Source organism: Python bivittatus, unplaced genomic scaffold (assembly GCF_059951505.1).
Source record: "Python bivittatus isolate LINGU-HERP-01145 unplaced genomic scaffold, Pbiv_v1 ctg000980_np1212, whole genome shotgun sequence".
NCBI lineage: Eukaryota > Metazoa > Chordata > Lepidosauria > Squamata > Pythonidae > Python > Python bivittatus.
The window spans coordinates 6,011,566-6,037,331 of record NW_028277125.1 but is presented as its reverse complement, the minus strand read 5'-3'; the positions used below and the strand labels follow the sequence as shown (position 1 = coordinate 6,037,331).

Genomic DNA, 25,766 nt, shown 5'->3' with positions numbered 1-25,766 from the left:
GGATAAAGCATTTTTTAAGTCTAGAACAAGATAACATTCAGAAGTGACTCTGGCAGATGCGTCCCGAATTCACTGAACTATAAGAAGGAGGAGGAGTTAACCCTAACCCCATCAGACTTCTGTTATGAGAGCCAATCTCAATAAGAGTAGTTTTAACCATCTTATGGAGTTGATTTCCTGGTCTGGTCTCTCTAGCGGGGCTGACAGGTGCCCACTCATCTGATTTTTCCATGCTTGCAGATCACAAATCCACTGTTCACACAGCAGCCTTTAACTGAGATGGACTGGCCACCGAGCTGCCATTGTTGTCCATCTGCTGTTCTGGGCTGGGTGAACATAGCATTTGGCATATATCACTCCTCCAATAGTAATAGGTATGCCGAATTCTCTTCCCTTCAATTAGGCAAATGAAGGGCAACCTAGCCTTAACTATGTTGATCACGTTCTATTACAACAGGTTTGGAGAGAAGGCATTCCTATTCTAATTGAATAAGGTGATAAGAAGTGTTGTTTACATTTTTAACCCGGAGAGTATAAAAGGCTGAAAAAGAAAGGCGTCCTCTCTCAGGAAGGCAAAATCTACAGAAGAAAGCAGATCCACCTTAGCCAGCTTGAAATATACAAAAAACAATTTAAAAAAAAATGGATACAATTGGACAATTGTTGTTTGCTCTGTTCCTGGCTGGGGTAATGTTGTATTTCCTGAAACAGCTTTGGTCCCGCAGAAATTACCCTCCTGGGCCCTTTCCACTTCCTTTCATTGGAGTCGCATGGCAGACTGGAATCCGAATAACTCCGACACTTTTAATTAAGGTATTGTCTCCCCAAACCAGTGACTTAAATCATGACGTTCTTTAGCGAAGAGAAATATTATTTTCCTGCTAGGTCAATCAAACTTTCTGGAAGGTGGTTATGGAAATTGGCTTAGCAGAAATGCTTCCTGGTAGAGCTAGAGTTGCATTCACCAGATATTGACCAGATGTGGTACCATAGCTCTGTGTCCTATGGTTTATTTAATCATTTATCACCACCCTATCTGGTATATAATGAGTCTTCTGCTACTCTACCTGTCTACCAATAATCAAGTTATTTTCTTATAAAACAACAAAATGACTGGCTGTATGATTTGCTATGTTTAATGTGTATCTTAAAATGGAAGTAAGTTGTGTGTAAGTGTGTGTACATGTGTAAGCTTATTTTTTAATCTGGTGTCTTTTATAGTTTATTATTTTTACAGGTAGGTTTCTGTTTTTATGTTTGTTAGCTGGGTAGAATGATTTGATTAAGATGGGTGCCCGTATAGGTTTGTAATAATAATAGTAACAATAACCTATCATCTCTCTCTCTGAATGAATGAATGAACGAACGAATGAAATATCATTAAAGTGGAAAGACAAGTAGCATTTTCTGAAAGTTATTCTGGGTTGTGCCTTTCATCCTATTTATTAATTCTTTAACCTTAACCAGAACAGCATTACATGATGTATCATTCAGATTAAAATCCCCAAAAGATTAAGGCACTTTCTTTTTCTGCGCATTAATTCTGCTTAAGGCCCTCAGTATTCTGGTAGCACAGTTCTCTCAGAAATTACAGGAATAAATTCATATTACCTTTAAGTTGTGGACCAATGTAATGATTTTTTTTTGGCCATTTTTTTTAGTTTTCTTTTTTCAGTTCTTTGTTATATATTTTGAAAGCCCACAAGAAATAAGTAGATGAAAATCAGGTAGAGACACCAAAATACAAGTGGATAAACAACAGATCTGAAATATCATGAAACTAATATATTCTAATGCATCATTAGAAGCTTATAATATATTTAACACCCATTTTCTGGTCAAAATCCAGTATCCCTATTGAACATTAAACTAAAAAAAAAAAAAAATTGGTTAACATTATTCAAATGATTAAAACCAGAAGTAGTAAACAATGCATTCTACCAATTCTATAAATTATACAATGTTACAATTTGAACTTTAAAAGCCAATTTGGGGCACGGCACAATTCCATACTTAATATTATAGTCCAATGGTTTCCATTTAAAATTACATTCTGAATTGGATTTATTTTTGAAATACAAAGTTATTCTAGACATTGAGGCATACACCTACAACTGGTTTGCCATTTTTCTAAACAGGGAATCAAAGGTCTTTTCTAATAAAAGGCACGTAAAATCCTGGTATCCCTTAACATATTCAGTGATAATTCAATATATTTTGAAAGGATGTATGGTTTGGTAAAATTTAAAACAAATATCTCAGGTTGCAATAGGATGGCAACTTTCATAAAATCTATTCCAGTCAATATAATGATCCTAAGTACAATTCATACAGGTAACTATTTGGTGCATATCTTAATGTGGATCCCCAAATTTGCTTTCACTGTTGATGTTTCTCTGACTTTTAAGGTACAAAGGACGGACTTCATCCAGAAACAGATAATGGGACTTTTTCAGTTACCCATCAGGAATCTAGATAAAAACTTAAATTTTCCAAAGTTTGGCTCTATGGAATTGATAGCAACACAGATGAAAACCTTTTGCTAGCTAAGTAACAGTAGTATTTTTTAAAAAACAAGGAAATTATTTTTCCCTATCTCACTTAGGAAAGTCTTTTTAAATTATGCTGGCATAAATGTTTTTGTTAAAACCCCAAAACCAATGCAAATGAATATATTCAACTGGGCTTATGGTGTTAATACCCCTTTTCTTAATTTCCTTTCTGTAATATTTTGCAATGTAGATAGATACAGTATGCTTTGTAATCTATCTGTGTGGATGCTAGGAGTCGAAAATGACTTGATGGTACATAATCAATCAATCAATCAATCAATCAATCAATCAATCCTTGGTTCAGTTGTTCAAATACCCTCAAACCAGAACCACCCAACCAAATCATGCAGCTGCTTGATTCAAGTTCCAGTTTCACCAAAAAGCCTTTATAATTCCAGAGCTTTTTAAGAGCATTCTTTTCCTTCTTTTCCTCTCTGTCTCATTTTTTCCCATGTAGACCTGACTTCCTTCATTTACCCGCATCTGGTTCTTTGCCTTCTGTGTCCCTTCTGCCCTCTGCTGTCTTGATTGCTTTGGAAGTTTCAATTCTTGGAGATCAGCCAGCCATTTACCATTGTCAATCATTCCCCAGCTATGAGACATTAGCTGTCTGTGAAGATGAGTTGCAAGTCATCAGTTAACATTCTTCACATATATCTTTCCTTCAGTGTTCATCCTTCTCATCTCTTTGGTCCTTCATTCCCACAGTCAACCCCAAACACCATAAATAAATAAATAAATAAATAAATAAATAAATAAATAAATAAATAAATAAATAAATATCTAATTTTGTATGCAAATGCCCTGCCATATTTCAGAAAACCTACATAGTCGCAAATCAATTATCCATCATTACAGCCTGGCATTGTGTCAGCTTATAGTCTGTTATTACACAAATCGCTGCGTGATCATTTTGGAGTTGGGCGGACTAGAAGTTTGACAGATAAATAGAATAAATAGAAACTATTAGTTTCTATGGTGCCTATGGAAGATTTGTAGTTTACATCCTTGGTCCCCTCTAGTTTTGTGTAACTGGAGATTTTAATTGGACTGGTGAAATTGGTATTCTGAGTCATTTTTTTAAAAAATGTATTCCCCCCTCCCACCAATGGGGAGTGGAACATTGTTTCATGGACATTCTGAATTGGCTTGCATCAAAACCTCCTAGCTCTACCAGAGCTACTGATGAGTTTGATTATTCTGGCTGGTTGCAAAGTTGTTGTTTTGGACAGTCCAAGCTGTTACTGGTGGATTTGGGTGTTAGAGGGTTATTACAAGTATAATTTTTAAAAAATTTCAGTTTTTAAAGAATGTGCTCATTTATCTCTGCTACATTTCACTTTCTGCCATAAGTTTTCTTTCAAAAGTGCCTTTTCTGGTCTATTCTAGCCCATTCTATCTTTATATCAGCTCTAACTCACCTGTTCATTTTCTAACAAGTCCCCTGGCCTAGAATGCAATTATAAAGTCTTCCTCCCAAAAAGAAGAGGACAACTTCCCCTGCTGATCATTAACATAGACAGCCACAAATGAAATATGCCTTCCTCTCCGTCCTCAGTCCCCCACTCTGTCCTTACTATTTTCTAAAATGTGCTACAATATTAAGAACTGATTTCATTCAGTAGAGAACATAAGATCAGTCATGATAGATCACAACTTGGTCCATCTAATCTAGCATTCAGTGTCACAATCACCCAGGTGAATTTAGAAGCTCACAAGAGGTCTATAGTCCTTTTTTACTGTTGCTTCCACAGCTGCTTTTCATCTGTGCTGCTTGTGATTCAGTTGGTAGCATAGAAACATCAAAATGAATAGACATTGATTGACAAGTCCTCCATGAATTTATCTAGTTCCTTATTTAAAACTGTCTAAATTGACGGTCATCATCACATCTGGCAGCAGTGAATTCCACAGTTTAAATATGCATTGGATATATAAGGACCTTGTTTTATCAAACTTGAGTCATGCTGCACTTAATTTCAGGGGATGATCCTGAATTCATGTTTTGCAAGAGAGAAAGAAAAACTTCTCTCTGTCCAACTTGTTCCCTAATGTGCATAATTTTAATACTTCTATCATACCCCCTTTCTTTCTGGAAGCACAGAAGTCCATTAAATCATACAATTGATTAGAAGGCCCTCAGTTCAATTTGCATTGAATCCATTTACAAGTTGATTCAAGGATTCTGTCTGAAACAATTTGACTCAACTGCATTTGATCAGAAACCTGGGATCAATGCTTCATAGGGTTCTGTTGGGTTCCTGGCGTTCTCTGAGCTTGGTTGTTTTCCTGTAGATATTTCATTATCAGGCTAGGCAACATCAACAGTGCAGGGAAGGTGGAATTTGCTGGTTGTTTATCTATAGTAGCTTGCCCTATCTATCTTGGTTGGGAACTGATTTCTTCCTTAATAGCTTCTTGATTAGGATATTGGTTCTTCCCTGATTGTTTAACTGGTGCTATTTACTGCAAGTCAACATTCAGGCATAAGGAAAGCAATAGGGTGCCATTATGTCCTGTTCTCTGGAAAACACTATCTTCTTGGGACTCTGGTTGGGGTCATGTGACATGCCACTGAGTAATTGATGCATAGTGAGCATTGGCTACCCAAAAAGGAGCAGTTTCTTCTCACCATCCTATAGCTTAGGGAGATAATGCAGAGTGCATTTCTGCCCAAGGTGCCTAGAGATGCCTCTTTTTTCCTGAACAAGATGTAAAGCATGCCACTCTTACAGGAGGCCAGCATGCTTATGCTCACCATGAAAAAACTACTTCTAGAATTAGCTGATGCTGAAAGTAGAACTTGCCAACAATGTTCAGCTTTCTCCGTGTGGACCAGCTCCCTGGCCTCTGACAGGACCATCCTTACATCTTTCCCCCTTGTGTCTGTCATTGCTAATGTTTGCCAATATATAGAGGGCATCATTATATAAGGCTTCATAGGGTACATAACTGAAGATCTCAGACCATTTGCTATGACTTTTCATTCCCCACATTTGGACTTCTTCTAGATGTTGCTTAAAGTCTCTTCTAGGAAATTGACCAAGGTAGCTCCTGACTTAGCATGGTGTTTGTACTCAAGAAGTACAAAGAGAAAGAGAATTACTCAAACAAGGAGAGAGCTTGAATTGTGCAGCTACTGCTCACCGTCACTGTGCCTGGATGGCTGCCTTGAAGGTGTGGGATCATTGTCGGTAACCATGAAGTAGAACTTGAGATTTGTCTGTGTGGTTGTAAGGTGTCTGCCATGAGAAACATGGCCCATCCAGTCATCTGCCTTGTGGCTGACATCCACCAACTCAGCATGAAGCAGCAGCCACTTATGCCTATTTGTGCAACAAAGGATGTGCTGGCAACAGTAGTAATGTCCCTTCTCATTTGTCTCATCTCCATGAGGTTATAGCGAAAAAGAGGCAAGCAGTGCTCATGCCCACCCATCCTCTCCCAAGGTTGAGCAGATGGCCAATGTAGAGTACACATTTGTGTTGAAGCAATCCCAATACTTCTTTCTATCCCTGATATAGGAAAGATACCATCTACCTGATGAAGGTAATGTAGGGATACTATAGAAGAGAATATCTGTAGTTCAGGGTTGAACTATGGAGTCCTTAGTGGTCTCTGAACTTGGTTGTTTGCTTGCAGACATTTCATTACCTAACTAGGTAACATCATCAGTACAATGGAGTGTTGGGTTTGCTTCCTGTTTATATACAGCAGCTTGCCCTGCCAGTGTTGGTGGGAGTGTGGTTTTCTCCTTGGTAGTTCTTTGATTAGGGTATTGTTTTCTGCTTGATTGCTTGTCTGGTGTTAATCCCACTCAACCCACTACAGCAGAACCAACACAAGCTATGAAAAGGATAACACTACCATATATGAAAAACATTTCAGAAACAACCAACAGGCTATTACAACCACATGGCATCACTGTAGCACACAAACCAACTAAAGCCCTCCAAAACATCTAAGTAAACCAAAAGACCCAGTAACCCAAGAAGAAAAAACAGGAGTTATCTACAACATATAGCGTAAGGACTGTAACAGCCACTGTGTAGGACAAAAGACTAGCAGAGTGGATCCATGAACACCAACTAGCAGTCAGAAGACATGATGGAAACTCCTTAATCTCACAACACATGAACAGACTCAACAATAGTTTCAACTGGAAAACTGTAAACATCCTAGACCAAGCTAAATCCAAAAACACTAGGGAATTTCTGGAAGCTCGGCATTCAGACAAATCAGCCATCAGTAGACACATAGAGATAAACCACATTTATACACCATTCAAAAGAGACAATAAAAAGCTAAGAAGGAAGCAAAAAAACCAGAACGCGTCCTTTCCAGCAGCCAATGCCCAGATAAGCAAAGATTAACACCTTGCTCAGCTTCAGAGCTGGTTGCTTGCCACAAATGAACAGCATAAGTTTTCAACTGCTGTCATCTGTTGCCAGAACACCTGCCTGATGCTTATGCAGAACCATTTAAATAAAGTTTAAAATGGGATTGTGCAACATAATCATGGGCTTGTCATCACAGGCCTTTTGATTGTGGTGAGGCTTCGTTGGTGCTTCCTCCTGGCAGCACCATCCATGGGCTTGGCATCAGGAGGGGACATTATCTCCTCTTAACCCCAAGTCCCTGGATTGTTATTGAAGAAGCAGAGGCCAACTAGACCAGAGCATTACTCCTCTGCTTGTCCCAGCAAAAGATCCTCGCCCTTCCTCATGCCCCTCAAACTGATCTCTGATTGTCTCCCAATACTGTCCAACATTGTAAATCCTCCTGCAGAGAATGATATTCAACAGCTGCTGGTCTACCCAAGTCAGATATATTCCCACTCCTCTGCCTTTTAGCATGATCAATTCTTCCACTGCTTTCATGAAAACCAATTAAAAGAAAAGGCACCAATGTTGCTAACTATTAAAGGATTAATAATATGGAATTCAGATAGGCCCCCAAATGTTTTGTTCTCTGCTCTTCACAAGGAACAAAGCCCAGCATGGTCTATTTCAACCTGAATGTATGTTTATATATTTGCTGTTCCTCCTCATCCTGACCCTCTACTTACCTAGTTTAGATTTACCCAATGGCAGCACAAGCAATGTCACCTGCTTTTGTACATCTGATCTAAACAAACTCTAGTCCCTTAAAAGGGTGTGTGTGTGTGAGTGTGTGTCTATTGTTGGCTTTGTTTAGCTTCTGCTCTACTGGGACTGAAAAGCTTGCCCAAAGTGAAGACTGGACTGGAAACAATGTGCTAAAGAAGGAAGTGTTCAGCCTAACCTCAGAATTGCTTGTGTTTTGTTATTTAATGCTGAAGGGTTGACTGTATTGAAAACAACAAGCTAATTGCAATTCATAAAAGAACAAGCCAAGTTAGGGACAAAAATATTGGAACAAGGGATTTTATGGGGCACTCAAAACACTTAAAACCATTCAGAATATTTTGCACACTTTTGATCAGATTCTGTGGCTTTGGAAAAGGCTCAGTTCACACAGTAATTTGAAATAAATGACTAAAATTGAATGTAATATTTGCATTTTCTGTTTTCATTCAAATGGCAGCTGGCTAAGCGATATGGAAACATTTACACAATATGGTCAGGACATATGCCTATAGTAATATTCTCTGGATTTCAAGCAGTAAAAGAAGCCATAATCCAAACAGAAGACTTTGCTGAGCGGCAAATGACTCCTTTTGTTATAGATGCCGTTAAAAATAAGGGTAAGTTAAGAGGTTATTTATCTTTTCTCCAGTAAAATAGCAGAGAATTTTCAAGCAACTGAGAACAAAGGAAATATCTGGATGCATCAGCCGTCCTGAAGTGTTTTTCTCTAGGACTGGAATTGAGGTTCAATTCATTTCCAAAAGGTGCCATTTTAGACATTGAAACTGTCAGATCCAGGCTGCTGGTTTAATCTGGTGTCCCCTTTCCAAGGTTTCCAATTTTTTTCAGGCTGTGGAACCTATTAGTTAAAAAAAAAAAATTCTGGAATCCATTATTAAGAAGCAAAGCTCTAAGAATGGAAAATTGATGTGCTGAAGTGAACTTTGCCTTGAGTCTTTCATGGAAATACATTAAGTTCTCATCTGGGGTCCACAGAATACAATTTGAACCACCATGCTGTAGTCCATGAGTTGACACAGAAATATGCTAACATAATTTGCTCTGTTCCAAAACTGAATTCTGTCCTAACTCAGTAATGAGGCCAGTGTGTTGTGCTCTCCTTACAGCTTTACGGGGGACAAAGAAGCAGTTGGATCTTGTACTGGTGGGAAAAACAGCCAACAGTTAATCTCTCCTACACAGGGTGTTAGGAAGCATATAAGCTATCTTTATTAAAGAAGACAGAGAATCAAAGCATCAGATAGATTGATTTGGGCCAGAGTCTTGGGCCAGAGTCTTGCTTTGCAAATCCTTCCAGATTAGGGCAGATGATATATACTATAAAATAGTATAAAGAGTCACCCGTTGGGGGGAGATGGGCAGCATACAAATTTAATAATAAATAATAATAATAAAAATAAAATAAATAAGAACAAGGGAGCAGGATGGGAAAAGCCCTGAGAAATCAAACTGGAAATCCGGTGTGCCCCTTCCCTCATGGCCTTCAGAAAAGGGGTTAAATCCTGGCTCTGCCAGAAGGCCTGGGGGCCGGATGGGGGCTCGCATCTGTGGAGATGGCTGGTGGGGTGATGGGTTGGCGCCCCCCAGCATCCTGAAGGTTTTAGGGCTAAAATTTATAGGGGGGTTTTAGGACATTTTTAATGCATGTTTCTATTTTTAATTATTTATGGATTTTAGCCATTGTTGGAGGGATTGGTGTTTTTTCCTTTTTTGTTATTGTGAGCTGCCCAGAGTCACCCGTTGGGGGAGATGAATGGCATAGAAGTTTAATAATAAATAAAATAAATAAATAAATAAATAAAATTCTCATCAATATGCAGGAGGATCAGATGGAGAAAGTGGTGATGGTAAGTACAGGGGGTTGGAAAAACTGGCAGTGAAACAATGGTGGCAGCTCCTTTGAAGGCAGAATATAGAAGTCATGTATGAAGGAGAAGACTGGAGCAATCATCTGGGACTTTCTTGAGTTGTATGCAACCCATAGGATTTTCATTTGTGGCTTAGAGCTTCTGTGCACTCGAACTGCTTGTATCTTTGGCTTCCTAACTTACTGCTGGATTGGCTGAGTCAGTGGCACTTGGGCTAAAAATGACAGAATGTCTGTCTACAAGTCTTGTAGTGCAACTGATTGTTTCTTGCAATATTTGCGGTCTTGGAACTAAATAAGAAGTGTACATGGCCTCTTGCTTCTCTAGGGCAGATGGGAATGTATTTTTACCCCCAAAAGAAAAGAAAAATGTAGAATAAGAAGGACCTGGGTTTTAGCATTACTGTTTTTCAAGGACTGTTGGACTAATAGCAGATCATCAGATCATGTGGCTCACATAAGACTGTGAGACCTGGATAGATAAGGAGCCCACATAATGCCTGACTGGCAATGTGAGCAGTTGCCCATTGTTTCACCTGTCCTTCTGCTCAAGCCATGGAGGAAACACCATAAATCATGCATGTAAGAAAGCTTGTGGTGGGAAAAAATGGGAAACACTGGAGCAGGTAAATTAGAAAGTGAGGATGCCTTACCTATGGGTTGGGAATGAGATGAAAGCTATGTCATGAAATCATGTCTTCAAAGAATGGTTAGCAAGGCATCTTCAAGGCACAGATAAGAAGATAGGTGGATGGCCTCTCAAGTCTGTTATAAAAACTTATTGTGACTAAAGCCTTTTGTGGGTATTGAAGAGTTATGAAAAGAAGGAATTGTGGCTAACAAATATAAGAGAACAGAACAGAACAGTTCTGTCAAATATAAGAGATTGTGGAGAGTCTGGGAGAATAATGGAAGGAATGTTGGACATAAACATTCAGGCTTATTATATGAGATAGGTGGCCATATAAGTCCTGCAAATGAATGAATGAGATAGGAAGAGAGTCCATTGGTAACTTCACTCATAACAGCAGCTAAGTCCAGGTAGAAAAAAAATCTGGGAAGAAATAGTTCAAAATGTTCCAAGAAACTCTATTTTAATAAATGACAGTTGGAAATTCTATTTGCAGTTTCAAATATTCTGTATTTACCCCTAATACTAGCAGTAAAGATACCTTACTGAAATCTGTGTAATTCTTGCTTCCTTGATCTTGCTCAGCTTGTAGGGCTTAATCTTCAAAATTGCAAGAGGAATTTTGCACTTTCGTTTATCAGTAAGTTTACTAAACTGGAGTCTCCCTCTATCTCTTAGTTGTTCATGACTAATGTTCCTTCCGTTATTCCCCTAGTTTCCCCACAATTTCTTTTAGCTTGAAAGGAGCAAAAACCTGTGGAGGGATCTGGGAGAAACTCTCAGGGTTGTTTTCAGAAAAGCATCTACTTGTAACAAGGCCTAATTTTGTTTTATTGGAATTTGTAATGGAAGTTACCATGAGGGGCTTCTGAGCAAAATACCAATCGATGTAGAGTTGCTGAACTTGAGACAGTCCCATAACAACATTTGCATCAAGCAAAATTGGCTATATGCTGTTCTGTAAACATTTCCCCAAATTTATCTCCCTTTGTTTGCTGTTTATGGAGACAGGCTGTAAAAAAGAAATCAGTTCACCAAGAATTAAAAGAAAGGAAAGGGTCTACTTTTTCCATGTGATGATATATACAGAAGCCCTGCTATACATACCGTATTTTTCCGACTATAAGATGATACTTTTTTCTAAAATCCTTACGCTAAAAATTGAAGGGCGTCTTATTCAAGGAAGTAAGTTGAGGAGAGAACTGCGTGGTTGCAAAACTGCCCATACTTTGTCTCTGCAAACAGGCTTCCTCCTTTTTCTAGCCTCCAATCACGAGTGAAATAGCTTGACTCTGCAAACAGGCTTCCTCTGATCACGAGCCTCCAATCATGAGTGAAACTGCCCATACTGTCTCTGCAAACAGACTTCCTCCAATCACGAGCCTTATGTAACTGACGTCAGCTGATGCTGAACAAACCAATTGGAGGAAGGCTGTTTGCAGAGACAAGCTATCGGCAGTTTCACTCGTGCTTGAATGTAATCAGTTATGCAAAAGAGCCTGGAAATAGAGCTGCAGAGAGACGGTTTGGACCTCCTCCCACCGAGTGTATCAGGTCAATGTTAACTAATTACTAAATAAAAATGTGTTCTGCACTATCTTTAAAATATTGATTTCTTAATTTTGGGTTGGAAAAGTGGGGGTCGTCTTGTACATGGGGGTGTCTTATTGACGAAAAATATGGTACCTTCTTTCTGAGGTTCTTTCTCTGCTTCCCTTTTGAGCTAAGAATGTTGTCTCCTTTCCTTGTAGGAAGGCCCAAAAGGGAAGGGGAAGTTGAAATAGTGAAGTTGGTGACTGCAACCACAGAATCAAAGTGCTATTCCTTTTGTTACATGCATTGTGGGTGTGATACACGTGTAAAGGAGTGAGACTTTGATCATACAATCATGACCACTATCTTGACTTTTTCTGACATCCCCCCCCCCCCAATGCTCTCTATTGCTTCTTCAATTGAGGTTATGCAGTTTAGCACCCTCCAGTTGCTTTGAACCAATTCTCATAATCCCAAACTGGCATGGTCAGTGATGGGAACTGTTCTCCAAAACATCTGGAGGGCACCAGAATACCTGCTTTTTAGGTAAATTAATATTATTGCTTTTTTTCCTGACCAATGGCAGTGTTTCTTAACCTCAGTAACTTTAAGATGTGTGGACTTCTGGGAATTCTGGGAGCTGAAGTCCACACATCTTAGAATTGCTGAGGGTGAGAAACACTGACCTGTGGTAATGAAAGAGTTCCATTTGCTCAACATGCTGTTAGGTCATCTGGGATTTTAGGGTGAGGTGTCATTAATAGGCTGATATCAGTCCTAGAAGGTAGACCAGACTAAGAAACCAATGCCATATAGTTCAGAACTATTTTTATTGAAACAACTACAGTAACAGAAACTTGCAAGTCTGAATGTGCTTCCTCCTTTCCTCCTTTTATTTTTGTGTGAGCTAGGGAGGGGTTTGCCTGAGACATTTTCTCACATCATTTTCTTGGCCCAGGCTCAAGCCCACTTATCTGGCCATTCCCTTGGTAGCAGGTCTTCCTCCTGTCCTTCAAGTCCATTCCCTATGCCCTCTTCAGCTGAAGACAGCCAGTCCTCTTCCATCCAGCTCCAAGGAAGCAATCAGTACCCTGAAGATTGCCTAAATTTGATAATAGACTGAGAAGGAAAATGAAATTATGTTAGAAACAGAGATATTGGCAAAAAAGAAACCGGTCTTGGGTACTGAGATTCAATGTGGTTGGGTGGGGTTGCTTTCTTCCTGAAAGAGCAGATGTGTCATCTGTGAGTAGTCCTTGATCTTCAGCTGTTACTGGATTCACAGGTGGCTGCTGGGGCAAGAAGTGTCTTTGCACAATTATGTTTAGTGTGCTTGCTGTATTTCTTCCTGAGCCAGGTGGAACTGATGATGAAGGGGCTATGTAGGGTTGTCCTTGAAATTCCTTGAAGTTGCAATTGGTATAAAGCAGTGTTTCTCAATCCTGGCAACTTTAAGATGTGTGGACTTGAACTCCCAGAATTCCCCAGCCTGCATGCTGGCTGGGGAATTCTGGGAGTTGAAGTCCACACATCTTAAAGCTGCCAAGATTGAGAAACCCTGTTGCAGCATAGGTTGCTAACCAGCATAAGGTGAAGGGATCACAGGATATCCACACTGAAAAATCTGTTCTGGTTGCCAATTGCTTACTGGGCATTTAATGTTTTAGAGCCTGGCTATTTAATTTTGTTTATTTATTTATATATTTAATTTCTATAGCCACCCGTCTCAACCAAGTGACTCTGAACAATGCTAAAACAATAAAAACAGTTAAAAATAATACAAAAAATAATATATACAGCAGCCAACAAAATTATCATGATAATTATCAATAGAACCAAGAGACAGGGCCCTTAACACACTTGAGGCCCCAGGCCCGAGCACATAGCCAGGTCTTTAAAGCCTTACGAAAGGCCAGCAGGGTTGGGGCAATCCTAATCTCTGAAGGGAGGATGTTCCAAAGGCCAGGGACTACAGCAGAGAAGGCACGTCTTCTGGTCCCTGCCAGCTGACAATCCTTGGCTGATGGGACCCATAGCATGCCCACCCTGCTGGACTGGATTGGATGGGTAGGAGCTATTGGGAAAAGACAGTCCCTCAAGTAACCTGGTCCCAAGTCAAGCAGGGCTTTAACGGTGACAACCAGCACCTTGAATTGTACCCAGAAACACACTGGCAACCAATGCCGCTCACACAGTAGTGGTGTTACATATCTGACACCACTTGCTACCCACGTAGCCGCATTCTGTACCAGTTGAAGCTTCCAAACACTCTTCAAGGGCAGCCCCAGGGCCAACTTCTCCCATTAAGAACCTGTCCAGCTGTTAACATCTGTAGGAGAAGCCTAGAGCTTGTCTATTTGGTATGCAAGAGAATGAGAAAAAAGAGAAACAGCAAAGGGGGACCTGAAGACAGGATTAAATCCTAGGAGCATTTATCTCTGGAATACAGGAACATCACTGTAGATTGAAGAAACAGCCCTGCGGGAACTTGGCAAATGGAAAAGATATTTTCTTCAAGTTTGGGGAGTATATTAATTAATCTTACTGGTAATATTGGGGGCTTTGATGTTAAAGATGTCTGGAGGAAGAGGTAGAAATCCAATGCCTTGCCATCCCAGTGCCAACGTGGATCTTTTCAACGTTATCTCCCTCTGCTGGAAAGACAGGGCAGCATCCATGATCAAGCTGTTCTTTCGACAGCTTTGAAATAAGATGCATGAAGCCTGGAGATCATCTCAACAATTCCTAGAATCCCAATAAGCCAATGTCTCAAAAAACTCATTGTGCCTATAAGGAACAAACAAAAGCTTTGAATGTAAAGACATCAGAGAGTAACTGTTTTAAGATATATCCCCAGATATCTTGCATAAATGAAAAGAATCTAAAATATATGTTGATGAACTAAGAAAAGCAGATTTCATCTTTTAAATGGGATTTTCCATTTAAGCGGATGGTCTTTCGTGGAAGGTAAGGTCTCACAGCAGCTGAAATATGTCCTTTGGTGCCACAAAATCCTTCAAGCTTTAGAAATTTGATCAAAGCGCTTCGGCAATCAGAATACAGCATTTTGCCTCTGTGAAGCAGAAAGGAACCCTTGCTTTATTTAGATGCGACTGATGCTATCCTGTGTGAAACTAGCCATTTACCCAAAATATGAGTGGTCAGCTAATCTGGGGTCCTGCCATCTTTTTGCTGTTATTTATTTTCCTAAAATCATAGAATTGAAAAGGACCACCGAGGCCATCAGGATCAACCTTCTGAAATGTTATCTTTGCAAATCTTAATTCTACAGAACTTCCATTATATTGTATACAGTTACTGTGAGGTTGGAAATAATCTTCTGAAGCATGAATCAGACAGGGAAGGCAGGTTCATTCTTGCAAATGTAAAATCACCCTGGACGAATTTTAGCCAGACAAGCTGAGTGATGTACTGTTTAATTTACTGTACCTAAAGAAAGAACTCTTCTCTGGAGCAGGTTTTTTTGTAGTTCCCTTCTCCTTCCTTCCCTCCCTCCCTTCCTTCCCTCCCTCCCTCCCTCTCTCTCACCCACCCATCTCCTATCTTCCTTCCTTCCTCCCTGCCTCCCCCCTCCCCGATGCTATGAAGTTAGAAGTCATAGAATCATAGAACTGTGAAGTTAGAAGGAATCCCAAGGATCAGTTAGTCCAACCATTTGCAGGAAAATCAATCCATAAAAACCTTCAGATAGATAGATGATAGAAGATAGATAGATAGATAGATAGATAGATAGATAGATAGATAGATAGATAGATCTACTACTGATAGAATTATGTCTCAATTTTTTCATTAATTCAGTGCCTTACCACATCAGATAAAATCTTTATTTGACTTAATATTGTCTGAGTAAGATAGCTGGTAGCTGTAGAGTAAGAACATATGCACAATTCCACCATATCATCATTTTTCCAGATACCTGAGATAGAAAAGATTCAGCCCCAGCTTCCAAACATCCCATAGGCCCATTGAGATTGTGCCCAATGAAGACAGGCTGAAGCAACTTGGGATGTTCAGTCCAGAGAGAAGACTAAGGGGAGACATGATAGTCAAGTTTTGCTTGGTTGTAATTGTACCTGGAATCAAATTATTTAATGATAAGGCTTTTTTTTTTTTTTACAGGGGAGGACCTATAGGCTTTCCCCATAAGTGAAAAGATCATAGACTCAATAGCTTTGGAATATTTGAGCAAAGATTTCAAACAGAAGTTTTGGGAACCTGCACAATCAACATGGAAAAATCCAGTTATAACTTTGAAAAAGGCAGATGTGAGACATAATTGGCAGAAGATAGTGCAGGGAGGGGGTAAAGAAAACCATATAATAATGGCTGAATATTGTAGGCCTTTGACTTCTGTGTCTCTATTTAAGATGACGCATGCAATTTCAGATCGGATGCAATTTGATTCTGATAGTCTCCCTTGCATCACTGGAACAGATAGAAGCTAATTTTGCCTGACTGACCATATTGTTCTTAGATACTGAGAAAAGGAGAGTTCTGGGTTGTCCAAGCATAATTTGCATGAAAACAAACTTCATCTAAGCTATCCAACAATATTTTAGTGATCCATTTTTATTAGTATAATTTTTCACTGATTTCCGATGGCTTCAGGTATTATATTTTCAAATGGTCCAAGTTGGAAGCACCAGAGGCGGTTTGGTCTAGTTACTATGCGGAAACTTGGACTGGGGAAGAAAGGCATGGAGGGTCAAATAGAAGAAGAGGCCCATCGGCTGGTTGAGGTCTTTGCCCGTGCAAAAGGTATGTTATGTACAATCTCTGTATGTTTCAGAGTGATATTTCTGTTTTTTTTTAATGGTTAAACATAAATGTTAATTGATGGTTTCTCAGCTACCTCCTTTCTTCTGTCCTGAAATCTCACGGTTGATATAAATAGGCAAAGTACAATAATATCAGTCTGATGGTGAATTTTTATTCATTTCCAGAACAGCCGCTAGATCCTTCATTGCCCATCACCAATGCAGTCTCCAATTTGATATGCACTGTGGTTTTTGGATACAGATTTTCTGTTGAAGATGAAAAATTCCAGAAAATGTTACAAGACTTTAATTATTTTGCAAAATTTGGAGGCAGTTTTTTTTATCTGGTGAGTTGTCTTCTTGCTTACTGAGTTAGACAGGTCTTCTAGAGATCATTATCCCATCTTCCATCATCTTTCTGATAACTTTTATTACAGAGATTCATTTATCAATGTAAACAAAAGAGTCCAGGGTTTAAAACAGAGTTTTAGCTGTGGAGGGCATGATCCCAGGAAGGCAACTGTTTTAAGGACTCATTGAGAGTGCCCCCATGAGCAACTCCATGCACCCCTCTTCAAACCTGAAGTTCAGCAAAACCCTAAAGTCTTTACTGGAATTATTTTGGGGAGAGGTGGGATAAATAGTATAATAACCGATCACTGAATCTTGAATTCTCAAAGATTAATGGTTTCAAACAAAGCAGGAGCAAGATAGGCTTTAAAAAATTAAGGCCAGAGACTCACAGAAAAACCTATCAAAAGCCGATGCCACCTTTAGGTGGACCCAGTGCCCCAAATAAGTGAAAACTTTTCACTACCGTTTCAGGGAGGTTTATCCTCCTCCTCCCCCCACCCTATGTGTGCCCTGCCTCTATAGGTATATGTGCCTATAAGTATTTTTGACTCATAGTCCAGTCCACCTACTTCATTGCCTCCAATACATTGGAATGTGGAATTTGGAACTTAAATCACCACTGATGCCCTCACTGGGGACATAGGATGTCTTGGTAGCAGCCTGATAAAAGTTCTAGTAAAGTGTCCTTAAGTTGGCCTTGATCCGGAGAACTATTTGGACATGTCTGTACAATTTTATTGGGAGAGTGCAGAAGTGGCTTGCTATTGCCCTCTTATGAGATGCTTTTTCAACATCCATTGTGGTCTGCAGCTCTGGAATTTCCAATTATAACACTACCTTTTATGTTAAGGATGGGGTGGAAGTTCAACAATATGGCTCACCAAACTCTAGTTCAGGCTTTGTCAAACAAGTGCCACATCTGATTTCTGTTTACCCCCCTTCCTCCCCCTTTTATCACTGGACTCACAGAATCCAAAAAGGCTTGGATTATGGATTATGCCATGTACTCTGTAAGATTCAAAATGAATACCCCTTTCCCCCAAGCTCTAACGTGATCAGAGAAGAAGCATCAGAATAAAAATCAATATAACTGTTATTATAAACTCTTTGAAAATGTAGGAGAGCCAGTTTGGAGTAGAGTTCTTTGTTTTAAGCATGAAACCAGCTGGGTGATCTTGCGCTAGTCACTCTCTCTCAGCCCTAGGAAGTAGGCAACAGCAATCCACTTCCAAAAACTGGCTAAGAAAACTGCAGGGACTAGTCCAGATGGTTGTCAGGAGTCAACACTGACTTGAAGGCACACACAGACAGAGAAAATGTAGACAAATAATTGCTCATAGCAGCATCTGACCATTTCAGGATCTCACCTGAAGAAAGAAGATAAGTCAGCAGAATATTCCCAGAAAGATCGTGCCTTGGTTTTGGGGTCAGCATGGCCGATCCATCTACCGTATTTCTAATCATTCAAGTTTAATCTTTGGAACTATCTTTTAATATAATCCTAAGAAGCAAAAGTTACAGTTCTCTAATGTGGATTCATAATCTAGGTGTGATGGACGAAGCCTTCCAGGCAAAAAGTGAAACACGTGAACCGGTCCAATTAGGTAAAAAGTGTGTCCCTGATCAATTCTGCCCCCTGGCATCCAAGAGCAATTTAGTGAACATATACAAGCCATATAGCCTAAGAATTATGACTTATTCAGACCATATTATCAAAGTGCTAAACTCAAGTAATTGGCTGATTATATTATCATGACAGGATTTTTCTTTCATCTTTTCTTTAGCTGTATGAGTTGTTTCCACGGTTGATGAGATGTCTTCCAGGGCCTCATCAGAGGGCATTGTGTTGCTTAGGCTGTATTATTTCATTTGCAAAGGAAGAGATAGAGAAGCACAAGGAACTTCAGTCACTACATGAGCCCCAAGATTTCATTGATTACTATCTTCTTCAGATGGAGAAAGTAAGTGTCTGGCCCCATGGAAAAATTTTTTTGTGGGTCTTCAGAACTCAGTACAGCATCCCACTTTGCTAGGGCCAACATATGGGACAATCTTGCTGCAGTGTTCAGATATACATTCCTTCCTTCACTTACCCTTCCTGCCATTTTGTTGCTTGAAGCAAATTGCATGTCTGGATTGATTGATTAATGAAGTATGCATTTTTGTGTGCAAGTATCATTCCTCTGAGGAATCAGCCCAGCTGTGATGAAACAGGAACATCTGCAGTGCCAGCAAGAGATTTTTATGGGCTTTAGATAATATTTGCATTTAGATGGTTCCCAATCACTTTCACCTCTGTAATAGAATGAAAACGCCTAATGTAGTCTTTCGTAACTTGGCGCCTGCGAAATATGATGGGGATTCTCTAGCACATGGAGGTCATCAAGTTGGGGTGAGCTGGTCTAATGTATTCTTTTCAAGGATACAGGTATGGTCTATGTATGCTGGATTTGTTGTGGTCAGACTTATGGAAATAAGCTCTCTTGAAAGCTGTTTTCGAAAAACAAATTTCTCATTCCATCAGAATCTATTTTGATTCTAAATACAAAAAAGCTTACCAAGTTCTTCAATCCAACAGATTTAAGCTAAAATGGCTAGTAAGTCTTATATATAAACATGCATGAAAATAATTGGAAAGATTTGAGTATATTTCACTCCCCCATGATTGGATGAGATGTCTCATGATTCCATGTGGCAACTGATATATGTTAAGAGAACCTTCCTATGGACTTCGATTTATGTACTTTAAAGTGCTGCAAATTAGAGTCCATTCCACATTTGAGCTTGTCCTAAGGCATAATTAATGTGAGCAACATTTTAAGGCATAGAAGAAGGCCAGCTATTGCTTTGCAATCAGGGACATTTGCAGTGTGTGTGCGTGTCAAAAAAGTCAAGATGGTGGTTGCAAATGCATGATTGAGCTCCACCCTTTCTACATGCACCTTGCAATTACATCTTGAATGTTATGCAATTATTGGGGAGGCAGTTCCAAATAATATACCATAAGGTAGAAAGACAGAGGTTTTGGAAGCTGCAGGAAAGCTTTGGGTATTAATCAGTGCATTTAGGATGATAGCGAGTTGTCCAGAATAGACCTCTGTAAGTTTCTCCCTAAAGAAGCAGAGATCTACCAACCATATCTAGAACCAAACTGTTCTGAGCAAAGAAATGTTTTGCATTCTGCAACTGAGCAGGGGTTTCAAGTATTTTCATGCAAATGCCAACTCCTGCTGAGCTCAAGCTTTCAGGAATACCTATTTTGGGAAGTGGGGTGCACTCATTTCATTAAAAAAGAATGGAAAGACAGTAACAAAACAGGTAATCAAGTACAGAGAGCAAGGGAGAAAAAAGAGGACACTGTCCTATCTTTTTATATACTTTTTATGCAATTCGAAGGAGTTGTTTTTTGTTGAATGTGCCTGAGAGAGATTTCAGAAGGCCTTTCCCAATGCTGAACTGACATGTTCTCCACCCATTTGCAGAATACTCTATTGGCATGACATTTGCTGCCCCCTTTGCCAATCATTATCCCCCCTCTGTTGCTCTGTTTCAAGTCACAACTAGACCCAATTCCCCTCCGTGGTAATAGGTGGCAAAGCCTACATTGCTTCTCAAAGGAGATTCAACCTTGAATCCTAAGCAAAGAACCCCCAAAGATTTGTGGACCCCTTTGAGATGCAAAGATATTTTTTACATATGGAAAGGCAATAAAAGAGGTAGTCAGCCTACAAAGGGAGGAGCTCCCTCCAACGCAGTAGTAAATGATGAACTGGGACTTTTAAGTTGATTTAAATGAGACTTCATATTTTCTGTTATCTACAACAGAGCAAAGGTGATCCTGAGCCTGCTTATGACGAAGACAACCTAGCTCAGTGCATTGTTGATTTTTTTATCGCAGGGACAGAGACCACTGCCACTACCCTGCAATGGGCATTGCTCCTCATGGTGGCTTATCCCGAGGTCCAAGGTGAGAATGATATATTACAAGGGCGCAAAATGGTCTTTCTTGGTTCCGAAACGGATGTTTGCTTTTGTTTTAGTGATAGATCCCAAGTTTTCCAAGATTTCCTGCTTGAGCAGATGACGGATTTTTGCTCATCTCTAACAGGCAACTATAAACAGGAAATCCCAAACTGCAAGACATACTACTTAATGGAACCGACTGCAAAGTGAATGCCTTCTTGACTGGTGTCTTGAAAGGACATAAGATAGTAAACTCAACTCAATGTCTTCGATATGCATTTGATAGGAATATGTATTTTCTCCTGCTTTTTTTTTTTCCTACATCAGATTTTCCCTCCTTCTCATAACAAGAGGACTACTCTCTCTGAGCTGCCAAAATCCAAATCCATGCCAGATGGTCATAACAGAACTCTATCCTGCCATTTATTGGCTGTCTAGATTTTGCAGCCCAAATATGGCAGCCCTTCATAAGAGTAAACACGCAGAACATAGGTCCTAGGATTCTTTCCAAGTCCTTACAGCAGCTCCACACTGGGTCACGTGGCCAGGATGGATGACAGAGAGGCTTAAATAAATATTGTTCAAAGCGTTCTGACTGCCGCTTTCATACATTGGGTTAGGATTAGAGCTAGGGCTAGGTTTAATTTTTTTCTAGATGTTTTCCTCCACAGCACGTGGGTGGATCTGGCCTATTTTGAGACTTGATCTTTCTTTTGTTGGCATCTCTCCACACACAGATTTGGTCCTGTTCTGCACAGCTTTCAGAGAGCTGTGATGGACAGAAAGATAGACAAGTAGATGGACAGAGCCCCTTTACATAACCCCTTTACATTCTGTGGGGTTGGGAAGGACACAAAGTCTCTTTGAAGTCAAGCTTAGCTCATATGAACATGTCCTTGTGTTCTTGGCAGTGTTTCAGATGCAGCTTACTGTTTTCTTCAGGGATGTTTTTCATCTTGCCTAGCTTGCAGCCCTGGGATTTCTTGCTTGGCTATTCTGCTCAGACATCTTTTGAGGTGCTGCTGTCTCCACAATGCTATCTTAGATTCTATAATATTAGAATATGTTACTCTCCAAAACTTCTCTGGATCCATCCTTATCATGCATAAGAATGGATCTTCTTTCTTTTCATTGAGACAGTATTGAAGCAAATTTTCCTGCCACTGCAGGAGAGGAGTCTTAGCTCACACAATTTGCACTGCCTTGGATAATAACTTCTATTTTACAAGTCTTCCCAGTTCTCTATATTTGATTAAAATTTGCCATACTGCAGATCTTAATCACATATTGTGATGAAAACTGATAGCTAATCAAGCTCCATAACTGATAAAGAAGATACTGTATTGGCATGTCCACATATCCTACACACAATGAAACTTTAACTTGGCAGGTCTTGAATCCACAGACTTTGCACGCAGTAGACCAAATTTACGTCATTTGCATGATACTGGTATGCAAATAATGCAAAGGATGTCATTTGCATCATCTGCATGAAGCAAGTGATGCCAGTTACATATTAACATCATCACACAAATGACATCAATTGCTGTGGTGTTGTGCTTTCATATTTTATGGGCATTTGTGAATAACTGATGCTTTCTTCACCAATTAGTTTATAGAAATGAAGATTCACTGTATGTACTGTATGTATGTATATCTTTGTGAATATATGACCCATCCCTACCCAAGGAGAACAAGAATTCTGCTCACCTAAAATTCATGGTTTGGTTGTGGTTACATCTAAAATGAACAATTGGCTCCAAAATAATACTCTGAAACACCACTAAAGACTGACTTTTTGTCTTTGTGCAATAAACCAAAATTCTCAGGAATCAGCTTGTTTCTTTCAAGACATTCAGATATATCTATGCCTGAGGGCAACTGAAGCAACGGTTAAATGTTGCAAAAGTCCCTTTGTGGCAATATGAAACAGGACTCATTTGTCATTTCTTGAAGGGACCTTGTTGGCTGAAAAAGAGGGAGTTGAAGAGAGAATTTATGGAAGGGAATGGAAATTTAGGGATTCAGCAAAATGAAGTAGCTTGGTCACAAAACACAACAGATCAGCATTCTTCTTCAGTACTTTTAGGTCTGCTGTTAAGTTTGCAGATACAGTGTCAGTTATTCTCATAAATTAAATCTAGAAAAAAACAATCTAAATATTCTTGTGCCTTCAGTTGTCCCTTTAAGGCATCTTCCCCCTGCCTCGATGCCCTCCAGGTGAACTTCACCTCCCTCAGTTCTCTCCAATGGCTGTGCTGGTTGGGGAATTTTGGGAGCTGAAGTCCACAAATCTATGGGGCATTTCAGTTGAAGATGGATACTCCAAAGCATTAAAGGAAAAAGAAAATACTTTGTGCAGGTAAAGACAAATATGGCAAAATGAAAGTGGCATTTGAAATGAGTTGAGGACACAGCTCTCCCAAATAAGTGTTCCTGCAAGTTTCTGCAGCTCACAGTTCATTTTGATGTATTTTCTTGTTTTTATGTACAGCAACCAGCTTTCCTTAAAACACCAGGGTCCTCTGTAGTGGTGTTTCCCAACAAAGGCACCCCCCTGATGAGTCAGTTTCAGGTCTCAGAATTCCCCAGCTAGAATGGCTATTGTTGAGAAATCTGGGAGTTGAAGTCCACCTATCTAGAAACTCCCCAGGTGTAGAAACACCAGCATATAACCTGCATTAAACCTCAGTTCTTCCTCAGGTTCTTTGTGGAATATATCCCATGTTCTTCAGTGAACACATCAATTGCAGTGGAGCATCTGAGATAATTTTCGTTTTCTATCATGGCCTTCAGAGAAAGTCCGCAAGGAGATAGAAGATGCTTTGGATCCCATTCATTCAATCTGCTATCAAGATCGGAAGAAACTCCCGTATACTTATGCTGTAATTCATGAAGTTCTTCGTTTGAAATATGTCCTAATTGTTGGAATCCCTAGGCAAAGTGCCAAAGACGTGAACATCTATGGGTTTCACATCCCAAAGGTACTAAAGCTGGTAAAGAACAATTAACATATGAGAGGACACTTCATTCACTAAGTAATTTCCTGTGCAATGGACATGTTGAAACCCATTCCTATATTTTTTTTATCTGAAAGTCAAGAAATTCATGCACTGAATACAAGTAATGATTCAATTGTTGGGAAACATAAGGCATAGACTTCAGATTTGGTCTCTTTTTTCAATAACTTGAAAAACTTTACTGCAGTCATTAACAAGCACAATTTTTCAGTAACATACTGAATCACCAACATTTTAGTGATCAAGAGTCACTGAAACCTGCTGCTATATTTCATGAGAGCCACATTAGCTTCATTTAACTTGGTTATTGACTTAATCCATTTTCTGTGTTTGCACAATACATTGAGCCATAAATTACGAAACAGGCTAGGTTCACACAGCACCCTAAGCATCACAAAACCTAACCACGGTTAAGACTGCCTACTTATAGCATGTTGTATGTACGCAGCCACTAAGCCTGGAGCTGATCTGGTTAAGTGCCTTGTATGAACACAGTCCATGAGAGGTTGCTGTCAATAATGACATCCTGCATGGGAGGATTCTACTTCTCTAGCAGGTTTCCACCCCTATGTTCCTCCTTTGCACAAACACATTCACTTGTTCCTTGTAAAAATGGTGGGTAATGGATTTTCAGTTGACTTTCAAGGAACAAATACCTTTAAAAATTCTGTGATGGGGGTGGTGGTGGAGGAATTGCCTTAGCTTACATTTTAGTCAAGGTGGCAAGAGGAGGTAGTTACCATGTTCCTTATGCACTTGGAGGAAATTGGTAAGGAATGAGGAGGCTCTACAAACTTCATCAGTTGTGTATTGAAATACATTTTTTCTCCCTTCAGGGGACTTTGGTTGTTACAGATCTGAACTCAGTTCTTCATGATCCCAAGAGATGGGAGACCCCTGAAAAGTTCAACCCACACCATTTTTTGGACAAGGATGGACATTTTATATCTAGGGAAGACTTTTTGCCATTTGGAGCAGGTAAATCGGTAACACATGTTTACCAAAATACTTAAAATAAGTTCCTCTGCTGTACAAAATGGGCTATGGCCATTTTCTTGTGATTTATAACATCGTCCAGCCACTGTTGTGCTGAGATAACAGTAATAGAGAGAGGCTGTATAACATCTTAATGGTGGCTGGTGACCCTCTAAGCTCATCCAAGCCCCCCTTGATATGCTTTCCTCCAGTTCTTCAGACCAGCGTTTATTTGGCTTGTCCAGTTTTGTCCATAATTTTAAATACCATAAGCTGCTTTGAATGCTTATGAAAGGAGCAGTGTGGGCTCTAAATTCAATATATAGATAAACAGAAATAAAAGAAATCCTTCTATAATTGATAATGAAATGTTGGAACTTTACTGGCGGGGATTGGGAGGTTGCTCATCACTGACTGTTCTTGTCATCTGGGCTCTTCTGGTTGTGAGAGATATTTTTCCAAAGGATTGCATTTGATGAACAATCAAAGGAAACCACAAGAAGGATATGCTTTACGTATGCCAGCCCCTAAGCTATGAAAAGACCCTTTCTTTTTGAAACTGCAAGCTATGGGGACAACTGTTGGTGGCCAAGAGGTTGAAGGCAAATATAAAAGTGGTGGTTCCAACAATAGAATTTTAGAGCAGACCACTTGAAGTTATGAACTCCAGCCTACCAATCCAAATTCTTCTGTTAGGATTGAAACTAGAAGCGTTAGTGAATAACTGTCAATCACTTCTAACCATTTCTGCTTTCTTTATCTTTCCATTGCAGGGTCTCGAGTATGCCTGGGTGAGCAGATGGCAAAGATGGAGCTCTTTCTTTTCTTGACCATCCTGCTGAGGACCTTTAGGTTTCAGCTGCCAGAAGGAGCCAAAGAACTCAGTCAAGAACCTGTTGTGGGAATGTCATTGCACCCTCATCCTTACAAACTCTGTGCTGTTCCTCACTGTAGGACACCATAA

The 25,766-nt window shown here is 39.7% G+C and overlaps 1 protein-coding gene across 1 annotated transcript; it reads left to right on the top strand.

Annotated features, from left to right (window-relative positions):
• The first annotated feature begins 642 nt into the window (after nt 1-642).
• LOC103064890 (cytochrome P450 2J5-like) lies at nt 643-25,766 on the top strand. The gene is made up of 9 exons (XM_025176069.1): nt 643-813; nt 8,118-8,277; nt 16,342-16,491; nt 16,677-16,837; nt 18,629-18,805; nt 20,670-20,811; nt 23,604-23,791; nt 24,664-24,805; nt 25,576-25,766. The coding sequence occupies exons 1-9, from the start codon at nt 643-645 to the stop codon at nt 25,764-25,766; spliced, it is 1,482 nt and encodes a 493-aa protein (XP_025031837.1).

Excerpts from the sequence above, each read along its gene's own strand:
- LOC103064890 (XM_025176069.1), top strand. The coding sequence starts at position 643 with ATGGATACAATTGGACAATTGTTGTTTGCTCTGTTCCTGGCTGGGGTA. Across the intron at positions 814-8,117 it reads CTCCGACACTTTTAATTAAG|CTGGCTAAGCGATATGGAAA; the intron begins GTATTGTCTCCC and ends TTCAAATGGCAG. Across the intron at positions 18,806-20,669 it reads ATCTTCTTCAGATGGAGAAA|AGCAAAGGTGATCCTGAGCC; the intron begins GTAAGTGTCTGG and ends TATCTACAACAG.